The 21,677-nt window shown below is 35.7% G+C and overlaps 1 protein-coding gene across 1 annotated transcript in view; it reads right to left on the reverse strand.

Moving 5' to 3' along the window:
- ITGBL1 (integrin beta like 1) overlaps positions 1–21,677 on the reverse strand; it is a 158,674-nt gene that overhangs the window by 71,783 nt on the left and 65,214 nt on the right. The window contains exons 3-5 of the mRNA XM_014944152.1: positions 8,833–8,979; positions 4,920–5,042; positions 1,243–1,383 (exon numbers count right to left, since the gene is read on the reverse strand). Of these exons, the coding sequence (XP_014799638.1) occupies positions 1,243–1,383; positions 4,920–5,042; positions 8,833–8,979 (411 nt within the window). The remainder of the gene's footprint in view (positions 1–1,242; positions 1,384–4,919; positions 5,043–8,832; positions 8,980–21,677) is intronic.

A 21,677-nucleotide genomic window follows, 5' to 3' on the forward strand; every position in this document is an offset into this window, starting at 1 on the left:
AAATACCGTGCTGGAACACAACTTTATGTAGTCAAAAAGCCTACAAAAATTTTATGTGGATAAAATCACAAATACATGAAAGGCTAAAAATATAGAAGTATACCATGAATGTACAGGAGTTTGTAGCTATTCAGAATATCAGCTATGGTAATTATCTTCATTTCCCCCAGTTACAATTTACATTTAAACAAATACTTACACATTAAAATTTCAAATTTGAACGAAAAATTGCTTTGACAAGAAATTCTTTAAAAAGAAAATACTTTCTCAGTGCAAACAAAGCATCTGAAGTCACTCACATATTTATTATTTCCAAAATTACAGAAAATTTTTACTTCTGAAGTCCCAAGACTAAATGAGCCTACATGATCTCTCAATCTTTCAATTTCCTCATAATTAAGAGAAGAGAGTTTTCTAAATGCTCTCAGGATAATTAGATGTTCACACTGCAGCAGGTTTTGTCAGTAGAGCTGTTTTTGAGAGAAGTATCTGTGTGACTTGCACTTACGTTCTACTGTAATTATTCTGGGCTATTGCCAAAGAAAATAACATTTTTTTAAACGCTTTGTTCAAAGAAGCGAAATATAGCAGCTAGTGAAAAAAAAATTATTTTGTGGGGTTTTTTTTCCAAAACGGCAAAATTATACAGAATTAGAAGGTAAAATACAAATTCTCTAACTTTGTGCAAATAAAATCCCACGTAGTTAGAAATAATGTGTGAAGTCTACCTTTCCAGCTCTGTATGCATTCCACAGCATTGTTACTGAACACTTCTTAGCTGTTTTCTCAAGTTGCAGTGGAAACTAAAAGCTTTGTGTTTTCATTTTCCTCATTCAATTGTGTGTCCTTGGTCTTCTTTAAGAGTGAGCTGACATACAGCCCCGTTGGCCTTACAGAATCATTCCATTCAAAATCAAAAATCTACTAAGATTTTATTTTGCAGGATAGTTCTCTCACCAAAGCAGATGTACTAACAAATTATCCTGCTCAGTCTTGCTACAAAAATGAAGGATGAGAACAACTTGGATCAGCTTAATCCAAAACTGGAAGTGGATTTGTGTAAGTTTATACCTAAACCCAGGTATTTCCCACTCACTTGGAAACATATCCAGATTTGAAATAAGTGAGAACAAACTAGAACCTATCAGCAAACACAATCTATGTGCTACTGCAAGAAATGCATATTGCAAAATTAAAGCAAGCTGTATAAATATCCATAGAAGGAATGTGCAAATCACACACCTCTGTTGCTGCAGATTTTGCCATCTGGAGATGTGCATCTTTTCTTGATCTCCCAGGGGGTGATGTCACACTGGAATTCACATTTATCTCCATGCCAACCAGCCTCACAGTAACAGTTTCCACAGTAACACTTTCCATGGCCTTAACCCAAAACAAATTTTATACAGTGAGAAAGAGGCAAGTTTTTAAAAGGCATTAACAATTTAACTGTTTTGATCTTTTCTTTTAAAAACTTTTAGTACTACACTCAGAATAGAAACATTTTATAGACCATATATGCCTACAGAAAGTAAGACAAAGGATATCTGAGTTATACTTTTCCCCAAGTCTATTTTAGAACATGTTTTCATTTAATCACAGATTAAATCTAATCAATAAACAATAAGAAAATAACATCAACATTTTTATATTTGTAGGCTTAATTTTTGAAACTTTATAAGTAAATTTGGAAGACAGTAAATGTAATAGTTAAAATTTAAGCACACCATTAAATGTTAAGATAGGATACACTTGCCCACCATACCGGGCATGCCTAAGAAACCATTGTGTGCTCTTGACTCCTCAGAAAATTCCAGCAGAGGGACACTGATTTACTACAAACTATCTAATTGTATATGGCTTCCCTTCCTGCTGTTTAAGGAGATTTTTGAACATGGATAAACCAGTTCATGAAAGATCCGAATTAGTAGAATGAACCTTTTAGGTGTTCGTTTAACAAACCACTCATCTACCAAAAAAAATAGTTGGGTTATCTGAGGCTTGAGGTAAACAGTTCCTGAACATTTTGATACACTAAGATACTACTGCTATGTGCTTCAATGACACAAAGCATTTAAATTAAGTACCTGCAACTCTTACTAATCTTAAAGCCATAGGTTAATTCTTTACTAGAAAGATCAGGTCAGGATCTTGTTTTTTCCATCTGGGTATCTTAAGCTTAGCAGACCTGTTTGTCTCTATCACAGTCTGATCAATTTATATCTTTAACTATCAAGAGTGAAAATTTAAGCCTGTGGAATGTATTTTTTCCCCTGTTTTTACAACTACACATGAAATTTGCATTACAATTCTTTGGTTACATGTCAAAAAATAACAAGATAAAAAATACCATCTTACTTAGATAACTAAACAACAAAAACAGTCTAAAATAATGCTTATTACCAAAAGGTTGTTCTAACAGTGGACAAGAAATAAAGGGGGAAATAGTGAAGAAATAAATTTATTTGATCTACTAGTAATTTTTGCAGATCAAAACATCACTACTTTATTCTTCTCTCACACTTGCATAGTCCTCAAATAAATATGAATTAAATGATACAATTTGCCACTACCTCTTGCTCTTGACTGAAAACAAAATCACTCCATTAGAGCAAAAAAAGCCTTAGATGAGGAAAGATCAGAATCGGAATTTAACTTGGTAGGTACTCTGATACTTTATTAAAAGCAAGCTGCAACTTGATTCCAAAGTTTATGTACCCTTAACTAAAGTGATACAGTCAACTGCCTGATCAAAATCCAACTGCGGCTGGCGAAGTTTGATATGTCTTCATAGCTCTGCCCTATCTCAGAATTGATTTGCTTAAAAATGCAATCCCCTTGTGCAAAGATTAAAATGCGGGTTATCCATATCTCAGCATGGCATTGTGTGCTTTTCCAGGATAAAATCCCAGCTCACAGCTGCAGGCTTTAGAAACATATGTGTAAATAGAAGCTTTTGGGTTTTCATTAGTTCGATCCTTTGGAGTTTGCTTTCTTTGAAGACAATTAAAATCCTCCAGGCTTGTCTATACCTTCAAGGGAAATAAAGGGTATGTAAAAACTAAGTACACGCCACACAAACTATGAAAGCATCGCAGGCACTGATTAGGTTCACCCTGTCTGTGGAGAGTACCAAGGGGCCACCCCTAGCTAAGCAGAACTGGGTTGGATCGCTATTTCTTTATTACTTCATAAGTAAAACTAAATGATTCCTCTGTGGTAGAAATCCTGGGGAATGAAAGATGACATAGAGGGTGTTAAAGGAGACATCAGGACAGGAGACAGAAGCAATAAACCAGATGGGCATATGGGGTCTGTTTTTTCTGTGATGAAATTATCTACCGTTGACCTTCAGTTCCTGTGCTGTCCATTTTTTTCTGTATGGTTCAACGTATGGTTATGTACTGTAGAGGTTTGTTAGGAAGCAAAGCAAAATCTAACACTCATAACCTACGTGCATAAACTTTTCAGCTTACATAACCATTCCATTGGTTTATACCTTATATTTCCTTTAGAAAGCTCCAAATCTTACATAGCTATCTGGGCTTTTATACTGATGGAACCACAGACCTTAGAGACTTGAATCTACCAACAATTTTTTTGTCCTTTTATATCAGCATATTTTTATTTCTGCATACGCATAAAACTAGGCTTTTTACACAGATGCATCTGGTCTGTTTTGGAATATGGCACCACTGGATGAAACAAGGGGAAATAAAAGCTAAAAAAAACCCTAACAATATAAAACAGCAGCAACACAGGTGTGAAAAAAAACCTGACCAAAATAGCAGAAAGAGAATTTACTGGAACTAATTAATGGCAAGTCATTATCGTATTTGGTACCATATGTAGTGGTTACCAGTAAATAAATGTAAATGGAATCATTGGCACATAAAAATTTACGCACTCCACTCCCTTATTTTAGGCAATTACTGGATATATTGTACTTCTGGATTTGGACTTCAGAGGACCATTTTGTTTACCCCCTTCTAAAATCCCTACCTAGTCCTATGCAAAAAAAAAAAGACATTTTTACCTTCAAAGTCACTTAAATAAATAGAATTTAACTTGTTCTCTGTGTAAGGATAAAGACAGATAAAGCTATTTAATACAAGTACTGTCTTTATACACACACACAGAGCAAGCACTAATATCAGAGTATGAATAGTCAGGAGCAGCCCTGAATGCTCCTGTATGCATCAGACACTGTATGCATGTGTATAGCTTGAAAAATCTTTATAGCACCTTCCAGCCCAAGGGCCAGCCTCCCTAGTAATATAGGCAATAGCATTTATAATGCCATAAATGGTGTTTATTGCACAGTATTTAATTGCCAGGTTCACCTTAGAATGAAATGAAAGCACAGTTTGAAATTTGGTTGCTTTTCTATCTATCAGCAGAGTTCACTCCATCTTATTCTCTTGCCTTTCCTATCACAGATGAAATTTTTCTTCATTTATTCCTTTCCTTTTTTATCTCCTGAATTACTTCTGAGTTCTCATCCTAAGTTTATTCTTCTTCTTTTATATTTTTGCTTCTTTGACAAAATTCTTAATAATCTATTTTTCGTTTATTATTTTTTTTCTATGTCCTTCATCTTGCTCTCATCTGTGCCATAAAGCATTCACATTTCTCGTATTCTACCAAAGACAGGCACATTAAGCTATGAAGTACCTTACTGAATTGCCTTGTATAATCCCCTTTGTAGTTCTTCCAAAAAGAGGAGGATGTCACGATTTTTTTCATTCTTTTACCTCCTGCTTAACTCATTTTTGCATCTTAAATTCCCACTTACAATTTGCAAGCTAAATTCTTTTAAGTATAGTTACTTTTATTTTAAGTCAAGCATTCAGTAGGTCCACACAGTCAAATGAATTTATAACAGCCTGTATTAATAAATACACAACTAAAATACATACCTGTGCAAATCTCTTCTGTCTCATCATCTATGCATTCTCTGTCATCACATTCACAAAATTTGCCATACACCAGTCCATTTCCTTCTGAGTTTGCACATTTACACCTGCCACACTGACATGTGCCTGTAAACATTTAAGGCTGTACTTAGTGACAGTACTCAGTTTATGGAAAGAGTTTCATTATTCCATCAAAGATGTTACATATTTTATTTCTGAGAAGGCTGAAATCTAAAGATCATCCAGCCAAATAAAGACAGACACAGAAGCAATCCTTATCAACAAAAAGCCTAATCTTAGCTGTAAACAGATACAACATTCAAGAGGTTCATTTTTAATAAGGAGCACCGTATTTTCCCAAGTAAAATTAACTCCTAGAATTTTCTGTCTGACTTCATAGAACAGAGGGATGGAGTCAGCTTTGAAATTATATCTTCTGCTGACTGAAAGAAGAAAAGTTAACTTAGCCATTTTCTCAAGAATGAAGCCTGGTTTTGTCCAGTTCCATAGCTATGTTACATGAGAGTAACAGGACCTGAAAATATGTCTGCCTAAGTCGAAAAAGTTCTTTTCTACTCTAGTCTCTAGTCCCTTTTCTACAGTTATCATCTGAGGACTAAGATTTTATAGGTATAGCCTTGGAAAAAAAAATCCAGGAATCAAAGGAAGGAGGAGCATCTGCATGAAGACCTTATGATCAGATGTTGGGGAAAAAAAGGACTCAAGCTGGAAAGCAATTACCACAGCAATACATTAATTATACAACAGACAAGCTAATTGCAGATAAATACATTCATAGCATTTTTAAATGAACCGTAAGTTTTATAATGGCTTATCAACAATTTTACTGCAAAGTGTATGTTTTTCCAGTGGTACCGATGTCCACATTACAAGTTTTTTCATTCATTTGAAGAATTGTAGGAGCTTCTATACTAATAGCTTCTTATTTCAGGACTTTGACCCATCTCACTTTAAGCTTTTAGGGCTCCTCATTTTTCTTCAGTTCATGGGTGATGTCTCAGAAAAGAGCAGATTTTGCAAGAACGTTAGGAGCTATAATAGAGACACTTGCTGCTTTTTCACAAGAAAGACAGGTTTTACCCTTGTCAGACCAGCAAGTGCTTTGAGAAGATAGGTCTGCCTGAAATTCTCCCTCAAGGTCAGTACCCCCAGGAGTCCCAAATACTTTGGAAGAGCAGAGCTGTTTTTTCTCACAACATTAAACACAACAGAAAACTTTCTGACATAAGGAAAAGCCAGAGTGCTCAGGCAATGCCGAGGATGGAAATGGGTTTGTAAACAGATCTCTCTTCTGTCACCTCTGGTCTGCTCACACATTTGCTTCTTGGTCTTTTGAGTAGGGTTGCCCCCTCACCTCAGTAGCTGCCTCTTTCCATGACCCACCCTCCCAAACAGAAAAAGTTTGTTGTGTTGCTCCCAGGGAAGGAAGAAACCCCCTCTTTCTCTCCGAGAGTCTATCCAACATGGAGTGCAGTTGCCAGGGCAAAGCAAACAAATCCTTTCTCCTGCTCCTCTTGAATATTTTCTAGTTTAGAACATAATGCATGGCAACGTATAACAGACATAAATAAACATATTACGGAATTATACACTCAAAAAAGCAAAAATACTATAAAATCACATTAGAAACAAAAGTATTACCATGTCAGTCATATAAGACACTCATTTTCCCTACCTCTATCAGCTTTATTAAAATTCTAGGGGTAGGAACTTTGTGCAGCACCACGTTAACTGGGGCCCTGTGGTCAATTAGCTTGCACAAGCTGTTTCAGCAGTCACTGGCATTACTATGCCAGCAAGTATAGATTTTTTAAAAAAGGAACTTAATTCACAAGACTCATACTCCTCACATTACATCGATAAATATTTAAGAAAATATGGTTATTATCACAAAAGAAGTCCTCCAAAATAGAATTTCTATGCTGATATTACACAACTAGTTTGCAGAAAACATTTTACATTTCACCATTACAGGTATAATGAATGTTTTACTAAACATCATATTAATCCAAACAAAGAACAGAAGAATGGGGCTCTGTGATATACATGGTCACTCTAAAAAGCAAACTTTAAAAATGTTTGAAAGAGCTAATATAGTAAAATAATAACAATACAACTGATTACACAAGTAACCTACAGAACTAGAATTATTTGCTACAACTACTTGGAAAATAAAAACAAATAAATATCTTGAGAAACTCGTTTACAGATAATTCCCAAATGGGAAAAAGGATAAAACGGTAAATTGATTCATAAATTGGGCATCTAAAGATGTCAGACAGACTGTGTCCTTAAAGTGTCTATTGTTCCCATTGACTACAAGTAGACATTGCTCATATGGAGAATCTCGGTTTAAGTAGGATGTCCTAGTTGCTCTGACAAATGCTTAGGAACAGTTGAGTCAGAAAAGGTAAATTTTAAGCAGATCTTGACTGGTTCATGAAAAGACGTACAATAAATGGTTAGCTGTGTGACAGCAGAGGACTGTTTTGCAACAACTCATGTCATGCCGTCCCATCTTTTATCAGCAATTAAAAAACAGAGATCAGACCCAAAAGGCACTGTTGGCAGTAGATCAAAAGCAATCCCAACAAAACAAAATATGTATGGCTACAGTTCATCAAAGTTACCCCAAACTCCCTAGCCAGTCTCATTGGAATTCCTGTCCAGTTTAATATCAGCAAAACAAAAGGATTTTTTCTTCTCCTGATCTTACAAACCCTCCCCTCTTAGCCACTTTCAGTGGTTATTCAGCTACATTGGTTTTCCTGTGAAGACTCAATGATAGACAGACTGTTGCCACTTCTGGCCAAGGAAAGAAAGGAGAAAAAAAGGTCTTAATATTCTTTTCTAAGTAGTTCAATTGATCACAATGCACTGTGCTTATTTTTGTAAACCAGCTTCTCATTTAGGTGTCTCTCATTTGTTAGCCAAACAATCATGATTTTCATATAATCTATATTATTGTCATAAATGAAATATATCAATTACTCAGTATGCTGTACGCTTAAAATTTTATGTTAAATTGATCTCACATCTTGTTGTAAAGGCCTAGCTTCTCTGTAGCAAGTGCCACAAATCCTTCGGGTGCTTTGCTCATATCAGCAACAACCTTGTGAAGGATTTAGTTTATGAAAATGTAGGGACCCAGACAGAAATTAAAGGCCAGCAACAGTGAGCAGAAGTGGGGTTCTTGAAACATTCTCTCACTCAGACATCAATGTAATAGGAAAACTAGAAGACCGTTTCTGGTCTCAAATCTTGAGTGGTAGCAGATGTCCTTCAAAATTTTATCATTCTGCAGTGAAGTTTTCTAAAATGTTGTTTCTTTTCCCTCTGATTTTTTTTTTAAGGTAAGGACTTCCTATTTAAATTAGGATGAGTTGTACAATGAAAGAATTAGAGAAAAGAGAGCTATCAAATCAGAAGAGTGAAGGTGGAGGTACTCCATTAAAATGATTCAGTAGATTTTCCACAATTGTTTTTAATAATCATTGTTATAGCTCAAAAGTGTCTCAAAAAATTGCACAGCTTATAATGATCCTGGAAAAATATTCTGCATGCTATAAACCCAAACACCAAAAAATGATCTGTCACTGTCTGTGTAATGCCATTACCATAACCTTTTGATGGGCAAAGTACATGACACAGCTGCAGTTTCATTAACCTAAAATAGCTATGGATAAACTAGAGTACTAAAGTAGGCATTCTGAATCAGTGCATATCATATGCACAGGAATAGGCCTATAGGAAAATAAAGTATTTTTGTATACATATAGTTATTTCTCAGTCTCTTGAAACGTACTCTACAAAATTCCTAATTAGAAATTACAGTGATTCTAAAGATAACACAGGGAGAACATCAAGACATCAAAAGCAACAAAAGACAACTTACCTGCACCAGAACAGATGATATCTTGAGAATTCTTGCACATTTCATTGCTTTTCTTCCGTGTAAGATTGCAAGTAGTTGGATACTGACAAGCTTCACCATACCAGCCTTCATCACATTTGCACTTCCCACAATCACACTTCCCATGGCCTAGCAATGGGAGGAAAGAGTGTGTCAAGTCCTTTTTTTCATTCAGAAAGTGATATTTTCTAATCCAGCTTTTAAAATAGATTCCACCAATTATAGTTTTAAATGAACATGATTAACAGATTCACTTAACGTAGTTCATATGCAATTAAAAATAGAAATGAATAAATATGATCTTAAATATGAGGAGACGCCTGAAATCACCATGACTTTGAAATCTAATGCATGTAATTTCGATAGGCCTACATATGAATTTTTATTTTAAGAAGGAATACAGAACTAAAACATTCTGTATGAACAATGGGCTTTCTTACTACTTTCATCTCCCTCTCATTATCATATTTGTTTACAGTTAACTATTATTAACACAACGAAACTCCAAGTGCAGAGATTCCATTTGCTTCCTTGGCCAGCTGTAGGCAAAGAAGAGCTAGAAACTGCAGCCTGAGGACACAGGATTAACTATTATGAATGATACAAACCCTGAAAAGGAACAAGGAGAGGTCCAGCTAGAGCATCAATTCCCTCATACAGCAGCAGCTGCAGCTCCCACCTCTACTGAAAGCTCCAAATGCCTCTTCCAGAAGCATCACCTGGCTACAGGTTCCTCCAGCCCTCTCTCACTCACTTAGACTACTGGGCTGCTGCTGCAAAACTGAATTTTATCTTTAAATAAGAATATGATGAATGGGAAAAAAAAGGACAGAATCAATGTAGTATATATTAATATTCAAAGGACTATATTTACTTATGATTATTTGCTATGTGTGAAGTATCTTAAAGAACCAATGCAGATGCTCAATCTATTAGGACATGGCGTGATAGCCTTCAATCAGCTGAATAATATATTGGTTAAAATTTGTAATATATCTGATAACATGAAGAAGTATAAAATTATGGAAGGTTTAAGTTTTGAAAAATTCTTTAGTTATCTTCTAAAATGCCCAAATAGGCAGATGAATTGACAATTTAGACTATATATATTGCGCAATAAGTATCATGTTCCACACGGAATTCCAGGTGTAAATCTCTATCACTTAATTCTTTAGCATCCCTTTACAATTTTACGTACTAAATGAGAAAACGGATCCCAATCTAGAACATTCAATTTTAAAATAAATACCATCTTAATTTATATCTGATTGACAGACGAAGATTCCCTTCCAATCACTACATCTCAAAAATAGAATCTTATTGCAGTCTATTTTAAATGCATCTGTTGCCTGCAGTTAGATTCAACTGCCTGAAAATACAGGCCAGTCTGCTGCCAATAAGAAGGAATTTAAATAAATATTGTAAATAGAAAATTTTAAAGAGGAAGAGGAGTATCTTTTGTTGCTCAATAAAATTTTGTTTGCCTTATAAGATGGTCCTAAGACAAGATACAGTTCAATAGCTGAAAAAAAGAGTTCAAAAACATGTGAGAGAATCATGTTAGATCTTGTATTAAAACAGGAATTGACACCTTAAAAATTGCTGAATAACTCTCTGTTGGTAAAGGACAAGAAAAAAAAAATAGAATATGGAACATATAATAAAACCTACTCCTGTGATTATGCTATTTCACTGACAGGTGACAGCATAAACCATTCCAGGAAATGGTGATAAGTCCGAGAGTAGCTTAAAAAAACCTAAAGACAAAACATAATCATCTCCCTCTGTTTTTCTTTCTTTCAAGAATTACTTATCACAATGACTTCGCACTTTCCATGCTGGGCATTCTTGTGAGTTAACAGTTTGTTGTCTGCTGGTGAAGAAGAGATGCTCTATTAAAAGGACTCATTTCACGTTCCCATGTCTAAATGACAGAGTAAGGCAGAAGCCACTGCTGCTTAGTACTGATGGTCCAGCAGCACTAACCTCTCTCAGATAGAGATGCAATAATCTAGCATATGGTGCATGAAGGAAAAAAATGATTTCACTTAGAATTCATACAGCCTGATTAAAGCAAATGAATAAAATACCTCAATGAGGGTAGCCATACAGAGCAGTTTCTTAGTTTAATTTTAAAAGAAAATAAAAATTAAAAAAAAGAAAAAAATAATAAGACTAAACTGAGACAAATAATAGACGATCCTTTGCATGCTACTGAAAGCAACCATAAGGAATTTAACAAATAAGAATTTGTAAGATTATGTTAATTATTTTCACCTTAACTACCCCCATAAAATATCCTAATTTTCCCAACTGGATTATTTTTCTTTATTGTAAAGAAATGGCAATATTCTGCCCATAAAATTTGGGTGAGAGGATGCTCTACACCCTCCCTCTACAACTCACTCTGATGAAGTGTAGAAGGCCATAAAACTGCCTCACTAGCTTTACAACTCACTATATCTTCCCTGTCACATAGACAATACAGTAGATCTGCAAATAAGTCTGACATAGTAATCCTCTTCTTGCTTACTTCCCATATCCACATGTACCAATCTTATGGTCTTCCTCATGGCAAAAATAGTGATATGATGAACTATAAATCAAGTATGTGATAAGCTGTAAGAAAATTAGAGAAGATACAAAAGGTTTCTAATTGGTTGAAGATTCCTTTTAGCAAGGTTTGTGTAGAATCCTTTTTGTTGTATACAATTTTCTGTAGTATTTAGAAAGCAAATACTATTATGAAATAGTAAATAAGGAGTAAATAGCACTATGAAAGATACAAGGTAATATTGTAGCTTCCCAGAAAACAAATTCTACCATAAAGAGGTAGAACCTAGTTTTTGAGGATGTGACATATAAGAAAAGTGAGCTATGAGACCTTACTGAATAGTTGGTCAAGAAAGCTGTCAAAGTAATGACACATTCATTTCATATTTTAAAAAATAGCTGTAGCGTGAATAAATGTTAAATATAAATAAATCAGAATTTAACTTTGAAAAAAATATGAGGAAATAATGAAGACTCAAGGAAGTCCTAGAATTTCTTTAAGAAAAAGTCTGTGGCTGTGGGCTGTGAAAAACTTGCAGCTTCAAACATGTGGAAAAACCTTTTATAACAAAGGACTCCATTTCTAACTAGATGAGCAGTCACCTCAGAGAGTATATCTGGAATATGCAGAAAGCTTGTAGGGTGGAAAATTAAACTAATATGCAAGGAAAACAGTCAGATGTCAGAAAACATATGGAGAAAGTGAGAACTGAATATCTTAGGCAGGGTAAGATCTCGCAAAATTGCACGTACTAAAATGTACTTTCATCATCCAAATAAAAAGAAAACAGGAAAGAGTGGCTTCACCAAGCAGCAAAAAGCATTTAAGATTAGAGATAATTTACAGGCAGCCCAAAACAAAATTAATATGAGGTTGTTGACTACAGTAGCAAATGCAGTGTGGCTAATGATACAGACTGTGGAAATGAAAATTACTCATCTAAAATGAGAACAAAACAAAGACATAAAACTCTTTTTAAGGAAGTGTCTAGACCAGGAGGGCGAGACCCCATAATTTCCACTCGACAGCACTTAAAATACTTGCACATGAAAGGCCAGTTTAATAACAAAGACTTTTAATGAATCTATAAGGCTAGCAATCAAATGTCTGAAAAATAAAAACACTAACTTTTTATTTTTTTTAAGAAAAAGGGATGTATGTGATCCAGGCAACATAAAAACATGTGGCTGTGGCTCTGACCTCATGAGCTGTGCAAGAAATTAAGGAAACAAATTATGAAGCATTGCATAGCTAGAGACACTGAGGTAATGAAAAATGGAATATAATGAATAACAGCTTTATCCCAAAATAGACTATCATTATGCCAAATTCACCTGGCATCTCTCTTTATAAGATAACTGATATTTTAAGAAAAGGAACACAGGAAATACTGCTGATAATATAATGTATAGCAGATAAAATGCCACTTAGGAAAAAATAATATACTGGATAAGGTACTGTAGAAATGTAAAAGAATGACAGCTTTTTTTAAGAGAAGGAAACAACATCAGAACCAAAAAGGATATTACTGGGATAGAAGAAGGTTACTGGTGATGTTTCAAGGACATTTTTGGAACCAAATATGTTTTACTGATACTGATACAAAAATAAAGAGTATGCTAACAACATTTTCCAATGACACAAACCTCTAAGCCCCCAGCAGAAAGGTGAAGATGGAAAATCATACAGAATGAACTGCACTGAAGGAATAAAAGTGGTTTGAAACTAGAAATACAAAGCACAGAGTCACACACTAGGGACAAGGAAAGCACACCATAGGCTAAGGCCTTTCCAGTTGAAAACAACAAGAGCCTACTTCTGTACTCATGTCAGCTGTGGAAAGATGGTGTGACTAAGCCTTTAGCTGAAAAGAGTCTGAGATGTACCTGTTGAAGATATATCAGTAGGGACAGAAAATTGTAGCAAAATTACATTTGAAATGCTGCACACAATGTATGTAAAATGGACATGGGTCCAGTGTATGCTGGAAAATTACCATTAGGTCTCTAAACCTCAGAAGACTAAGTGAAGTTCTCCAGGGAAAACATTTGTAGAATTGTAGCCACTTGCAAAGTTGCAATAGGCTAGGAATTAAAACAGCTGAAAAATGGTAATTTAAACTACAGTAATTTGGCTCTGATCACATCCTTTGCCCTTAAACTCTTAACTTCATTCTAACTGCATTCTAAAAATGTTTTTCGACATTTTTAGAAACTACATGCTACTACATATGCATACCTATAGGTCCAAGAGCAAAGACACAAAGGTAAAACCTCTGACAAAACGTTCTGAGTCCACATCTGAACTGTATGTATTCAAGGAACCAACTTGGAAGCCTGATTTCGCTGGGATCCATCTGTAACCCATCATGAGACACAGGCACTTCTGCAGCGACTCAGGTCCTGTGTGGGCTGGATACTTCTCAGAGGTTGGCTGTCACTCTTCACTGAACTGCTGGGAGGCATACAATGACTGGTGGAGTCTCCGTCTCTGGAGACATTTAAAACCCACCTGGACACGTTCCTGTGCAACCTGCTCTAGGGGAAGCTGCTCTAGCAGGGGGGTTGGACTAGATGATCTCCAGAGGTCCCTTCCAACCCCATGTTACTCTGTGATTCTCTGACTGAATAGGATACATAAACTTAACTGGTGGGACTTTGGAATTGCATCGCTAGATGTGTGTATGCAAATAAAGATTCGCTCATTCATTTTTTTTTGCTTCACTTGTCTATACAATAATCTATGTCAGGTTTAAAGTATTCTGAAACACTTTGAATAAAAAAGGAGAAGGATATCAGCTTAGTTATGGGTTGAACTCCATCAATTTATGAGAACAATTCTATTACATAATTATTGGGTAAACCAGAAACTGAATTTGAACATTGCTTCTACTTGTATGCGCCTACAGAAATTGTAGAATTTGGCAGTGCTATTTCTATTTCTGTGCCTCCCACTGGAAAAAATTCTTTCCACCTTTGTGCTGGTTTTGGTTCAGATTTTATCATATACTAATGTTCACTCTGGCTGAAAGCTTTGCTATATCCTAGTGATTAGACTTTCCAGAGGCAATTCAAACAGTCTAAACAGATGACTTGTTTTGTTACCTGCCATGCTCTTGCCACCTAAGAGCAGGTGTGAATGTATACATATCTATGTGTCATGATTATCTTGTTTACTGAGCAATGGTAGGGCACAAAAATAGAGACTCCTTAGAACCACTTAGCAGAAAAGAAAAAGAAAACATTGATTTTGAAATTAAGACCATAAATTGAAAGAAAGGTGATTGGGTTCAATTCTTGGGTCTTTCATTTTCTGGATAAACTTTGGCACAGGACATCACCAGGGGTTCCAAGAGATGAACTTAAATTCTCTTCTTTATAAAGCCGATAATTATAATTAACTTTGTCACAGAAATTTTGGTAAGGACAAATTTCTTGGTGTTTGAGAGCTTTCAGATGACGTATATGATTATGTATGAATGAACAAACAAACAAAACCCCAATGAGGTAACACAGTATCTTTGAAATTACATTCACCCTTTTTCTCAGTATGATGAAAAGAGCGCTCCCTGTCTAGGAGCAATTGTAAAACTACAATCACGTGCTTGTCAAACTGCAAGGACCAAGCTCTTAAATCTTTGGTTCATTAAGCCAACTAGTGGAGGTACTGCCTTTGCTATAATACCTATTTATGTGTTGTACAGCATTAGTTATATCACAGTAACTTCCAATACACAAGAAGTTTCTTATTGGAGTATCAAGATCCAAGCTGTTTGACCAGACATTAAAATAGACTCAGATGTTGTTGTGGTTTGGGCTAGGTTGGCCAATGACAAGACAACAAATGCTCTCCCCCACCTCTCGCTCCAAGGAGAGGAAGGAGAAAGATAAAGAGATTCATGAGTTTAAAAAAAACCTAAACTACTTTAATAAAATATTAATAATAAAATAAAAAGAAAATAATTAAATAGATACAGTACATATGAACATATACAAAACAGTATCAAGATCCCAGGGAGATGCCACTGGTATGCACTGAGAAAGTTCCAGACTGGTCTTGGTGATGAATGGGAACTGGATTCCAGAAATCACTGATGGAGATTGAAGGTAGATGAACTGACAGGGTCCTCCTCATTGAAGAGGAGCCCTTGAAGAGAAGCCCAAGAGAAGGAACCAAGAAAGAGAAGCCAACCAGCTTTGATCCCTCAACTTCTATACTTAGCATGGCAGATGGATGGAATACCCTTATGTTCAGTTTGGGTCACCTAACCTGTCCATGCCTCCCCACAGGTGCAACCCCTCCACAGGGTAAACAACCAAGTCAGCTGACCCTGGTTGCCACAGTAACAAGTGTAAGCAAGAGCCTCTCTCACTGGATAGAGAGTTGCCTCTGCTCCACCCCAAACCAGAACAGATGACCTCACTGTCACTTATTTTTAATAACTAAAGCGCAATTATGCTATGTAACAACGCATTTGAGGGCAGTTCTCTTTTTAAATTGTAATGGAATCAATTTCTTACAAGCAGGTGAGATTTAGCAATCGGATTCCTCTCTATAGCATAAAGTCAGCCATCAGACGGAAATCAGCAGCTGGCATGACAATTGAATTGGGCTCATTATTATTCATTTTTAGCAACCACTGAGTGATTCATGGAGTGCTTTTCAAATTTAAAAAACACTTCATGAAGTAGGTGAAAAAATATGAAGAACTTGTTGTTATGGATTCCCACTTTAAATTGGGATGTTAGGTAGGAAGGAACATTGAGTTATAAGAGTTGAAAATTTTGGGAAAGTAAAAAATTAAAACATTGTTATGCACTTTCAATCTAGAGCAGCAAAGTGAAGATGTTTGCAACAGTTCTTTCCAACTGGATGACTTTCTTTCCTGCTGTTAAAGAAGCAGTCTGCTACTTTATACCAATATAAAGCTAGCAAAAATGTTTCAGATTACACTGGGATAAGATTAGCAAAATGGCCTACTCTGTTTATTTGCATTTGAGATTCTCAATAGCTATGCCTTGTATTCAGCTGAAGCATATCTCTGAGTCTCTTTTTTCAGAATTGTTGGAGTTGCACCTTATGTAAAACTTGTTGAAAAAAGAAAGTTGGTATCATTACTTTTTTTTTTTCTATGGCAATATGTCTGAAATGAATCTCTCTTTACAGTTGGGGTCTTGGTTGTTTATGTTGTACTACTTCTGATGAAAGCCAGCCGTCTTCTAGACCTTTACAGTATGCCCCAGGGATTCTGTCCCTACTGACATCCCTACTTCAGCAATGCTGAAGTTTTCACAAAAATACTGGCTCCTCCTTCATATGTCAATCACTTGTTTCTCTTCCAATGCTGATACTATAAGGCTAAATTATAGATTGGGTAAGGGGACTGATTTGAATTTAGAAACAACTCAAAAAAAAACCCTGGGGAAATTTGAGGTAAAACAGCTGCCTAATGATAGAAAAACATTTCAAGCCAATTTTGTCACTCAAGCCCCTTTATCACCAGACTCCAGCCCTGATAAGAACTGCATCAGAGATTTTCAAAGCAATACAGTAAGCCCAGGGGGCTTTACAGAGGAAAAAACCCTAAACCTTTATTTTACCTATTCTTAAAAGACTATAAAAAATGCAAAAAAACTTTGAAGTTAGAAGTTCTTATGTTAGGTGAATTTCTTTGTGTTTATTTATCATGTTCAAACCTTGAAGTTGCCTGGAATAATGGATACATCATTCAGCACCTGCCTTCAGGCAGCTTGGCAATGCAATGGAGTCACCGTGACAAGAGTACGCAGGGTCTGAGACACAGTTTATCTCTCAGCTTTCTTTAGTGATTGCATTCCTCCCCCTCCTTTCAGTCTATCTGAAATGGATTTTCAGAGCTAAAATAAAAAATGGTGACAAATTATCTCAATTTAGTTATTACTGGATGCACTTTAACAACAAAGTCATAAATGGTGTTAAATCGTAACTCCAACAGAGGTACTACAGAACAGATGAAAACAAACCAAACTACTGCATATACTTCTTCAGGAAAAGCCCTCTAGTAGTTAAAGAAAAACAAAACGTCCTATTGCACTTGTTGAGCTATGCATTGCAGTGACTGCTTAGCACAATGTTTTAGTAAACAAATATTCAACAAATATTTTGTCTAAAAGAAGAAAATCAATCAGAACTCACATTGTAACATAAAAATGTGCCAGAGGTCAGGGTAAGGGCATAACTACTGATGTTATTTAATTTTTGGATTATAAACAAACTAGCTATAATAGATATTTCTATTATACACAGTCTCCAGTATCATTTCCAGCAACACCTTCTCGGTCCATGTTGATATAAGGAACTTAAAACTTAAGTGTGTTCTCCATCACTTAAGTATATATGACTACTGCAGTTTTAAAATATTCTATCTATATCCCAATACAACTTGTACAAACAAGTTGATTTTAAAGTACTATTGTTAAATTAGGAGATAGAAAGTATTAATATTTGCAGAAGAGCATTTTAAGAAAGCACTTAAGGTGCACGTCGGCAGCATACATGGTCTGTAAGCAACGTGTTCTTATTAGATAAAAATTCTTATTTATAACAGTAATAGAAATGAGAAACTATGGATCAGATCAACCAATACTTTAAAATCAGTATCTTTAGAAATGGAAATTAAACTGGAATATAAAAAAAAATAATGTTGCCCCCTGGAGGGCATTTTAGATATTAAGTATTAGTAGAAAAATATTTTTAGAGGATAAGGGCATCAGACCGTTTAAAGAACTCAAACTTTTACTTAATTTCTTTAGGATGGGAAAAAAAAAAGAGAAAAAAATAAAAAAGAGAGAATACTCTCCCCTACTGAGACTACAGTTATCTTTCTCTGTCCAAAGAGGTCATCATGCATGATTTTACTTAGTCTTGAAATTTAAAACTACATTTATTGTCAATTGCAATTCCGCTGCCAAGATTACGATTTAAATTGCATTAATACTTATAAAAAGACTTTAATTGCATGTGCTGGTCATAGGTTGTTTTTAATATGTACCACCTTAATTCTATACTTCAGAACTTCTGAACAACAATTTGTGAAAGAGGCCAGGAAGGATTTTTTACTCTCTTACATGGCCCATTACTGGGTTTAATTTTTTGAATTTTTTCTCTCCCACTGTTCTATTAAGTACTGAAGATCAGTCACAGCAAGAGACAGATCTAGACGAGATTGCCTCCTGTGCTCTTAAAATTTTTATGCACACAACTCTGTGTGTGCCAGGTAATACGGTTATATAGTTCTTTCTACACCTCCATCTACCTGCTTCTGCCCAAAGCCCAAATAAGACATTAGAAACCAACTTTCCAGCAAATATGTATTAAACCAGAATAATATGGAGGATCTAATCCTCTAGTGCTTAATGGGGATGTTAGTTAGTCACGGATCTTTAAACCAAAATAGTCCACTGTGGATGTCCAGACCTGTGTCTTTCATCCCTTTTCCTCATTCTGATCAAAGGAGTTATTTTCATTTTACATTACCTAAATTCCCACTTAGTGAGTACTAAATTATCCATCTGCTAAAGCATAATCTTGCTTTAGTTAATAGGCTCAACATTTGGCAAGTTTAGTTATTGGGAAGGCGAGTGATTTTCATTTTACAACCATTTTACTGAATATTCTAGCTAATTGCAGTTTTCACACTTTATAATTTGCATCATAGTCTTCAAAATATTCATCAACATATGGTATCAATAACATATCCATTGGTATATGTCATGACTAGAGAAAGTCACAAAAGAACAGAATCACAAACTGGTGGAGGTTTGAACTGCCTTCTGGAGGTCATCCAGTCCAACCTTTCTGCTCAAGCAGTGTCACCAGAGCTGGCTTCCCAGCACTGTGTCCAGGCAGCTTCTGAGTATCTGTAAGGATGAAAACTCCACAACCTCCCTGGGTAACCTGTGCCAGTGCTCAGTCATCCTTACTGTGCAAAAGTATTTCCTGATGTTCAGAGGGAACCTCCCATGTTTCAGTTCGTGTCCATTGTGTCTTGTCCTGTCACTGAAAAGAGCCTGGCTCTGTCTTCTTTGCACCCTTCCTTCCTCTATTTATATACTTTGATGAGATCCCCATAGGTCTTCTCTTCAGGCTGAACAGTCCCAGCTCTCTCAGACTTTCCTCATAGGAGAGATGCTCTGGTCCCCATCTTTGTGACCCTTCACTGGACTTTCTGGTACCCCTATATTTTCCATGTACTGGGGAGCCAAGGACTGAGCACTGTAAGTTAAAACACTTTCAACAGCTATTTACTAAAACTAAAATATTTAACTAAAATTGTAACAATAAAAAATTTGATTAAAAGTAAACCACAAGGTTATGAAAATGTTACTCTACTTAGTGGGGGAAAGAGGGGATGACAGAAATAAGAAACAAACTGAAGAGAATTAAACATTTTCATTTCAGCTACTTGGTTTAAATGTACTGTGTTCTATGTAGTTTTGTTAGATTTCTTGCAAAATTACAAAATAGAATTCATTCCTTTTTCAGTATCAAAAAGTTTCTATTGATTTGGGATTTTTTTGGAATTTCATTTCCTGGCAAATTCTGAAATCTTTATTAATAGCTTAAAAAAAATGTGCAAGACATCAAAATTTTGAGTCTTTACTTGAACAGTATATAAACCCTATATTTATATATGTAAAAAAACCTGTGTTTTATTACTGCACATATGTAATTAGTATGAATAGGTTTGTGTCTATGCATGCATACACATGAAGAATCAAAGACAATATGCATTTTTCCTCCACCTGTATTAAAAGGCTACAAAATATAGCCAAAAATATCCCCGATATTGCTGATTAGTGGCACTTCCTTCTTCCCCCTATTGACTATGAATTCAAGTTGCCTCTAAAGTGAACAGACTCAATTGTAATAAAAATCAATTAGATATTGTGAATGATTAAAATGAAGAAAGCAACACTCAGTTGAATCAGTTCCAGTTTGTTACCCTGGAGGTGGCACAAGTTGATATAATTTCGAATGTGATTCATGCTGTTTAGACAGATGATATAAATATCTCGGGGAGACAGAGATAAATTAGTTTTATCCATCAAAACAGTCTAGAGTCAGGGTTCCCGTAAATAATTCAATGGTTCTGTGAAAGAATCCTTACTTATTTTTAACTAAATGGTTTTTCGTCTTTTGAAGTGCAAAAATAATCAACTTTTAAGTAGGAAGAACTTTTAATAGGCAGATCGAATATTCTTTGGCTTCTCCAGAAGACCGCTTTTCCATATGTTCCTTTGCCAGTATAGACTTCTGTACAGATACTGCACACATCAAACAAAATTATACCTGAGACATGAACAATTCCTTTTCATGAAATACCTTGCAGTGAAGGAAAAAACTACAAAGGAGCTTCACATATGTAGCTCTGTAGACACTAACACTTGACACTCTAAAAACTACATTCTTGTGGGAAAGAAAGATTTACCAAACCAGCAGGTTCATGTTTGTGTTACTGTGCTCAAGAGCTGAAATAACTGAGTTAAATAAACCCTATTTCCTGAGTCTGAGCTGGTTCAGTGTGTGGTCCAGGTTCGCTAACAAATGCTGGCCCGGATACTCTTTTCTGTCTCCTTCCATGGTCCATGGCTGCACATGACCTCTGGGATCCATAAGCCCAAAAGTTATGATCTGATACTGACTGAAGGAGAATTCCTTATTCTCTGAGATTAAACAGTTGATATTTGGCTTCACCACCACAGGGAAAAAACCAAACCAAACCAAACCAAAACAAAACAAACCAAAACAAAAAACCCACAAATGCTGCAGGACTATTATTTTCAGACTTATTAACAACTGTGTAACCTTGTGTAACCAAAGGTCTGCTCAGCACAACTTGATTTAAGCTAAACAATCAAAGGACGTCTCATCTCCTATTGGCACAAGAAAGGAACCATAAAAACCTGAGACCCTCCACAGTTTCACCTCTTCAGCTGTCTGCCAGTAAGTCTGGAAACTTTGGAAGCCGTGTTTTTATCGGAGTTCTTCATGTTTCCAGCTGTGGATCTTAGTCCCAAAGACAGACAAAAGACTCCTAATGCTACCAATCTCAGATGTCTATGATAGTGTCTAACACTCGGTGACTATTGTTTGAGAAAAGCTCTATGAAAAGCAATTTGAGGAAAGATATTTTCCTGCTGGATTCAACAAATGTGAAGTTTCCAGTGAAATCCTGTTTAATTCAAAAATTCCCTGCTACCCCTACTGCCAGCACCACCAACACTCTGGTCTA

The sequence above is a fragment of the Calidris pugnax genome, unplaced genomic scaffold (genome assembly GCF_001431845.1).
Source record: "Calidris pugnax isolate Ruff unplaced genomic scaffold, ASM143184v1 scaffold69, whole genome shotgun sequence".
NCBI classification, from domain to species: Eukaryota; Metazoa; Chordata; class Aves; order Charadriiformes; family Scolopacidae; genus Calidris; species Calidris pugnax.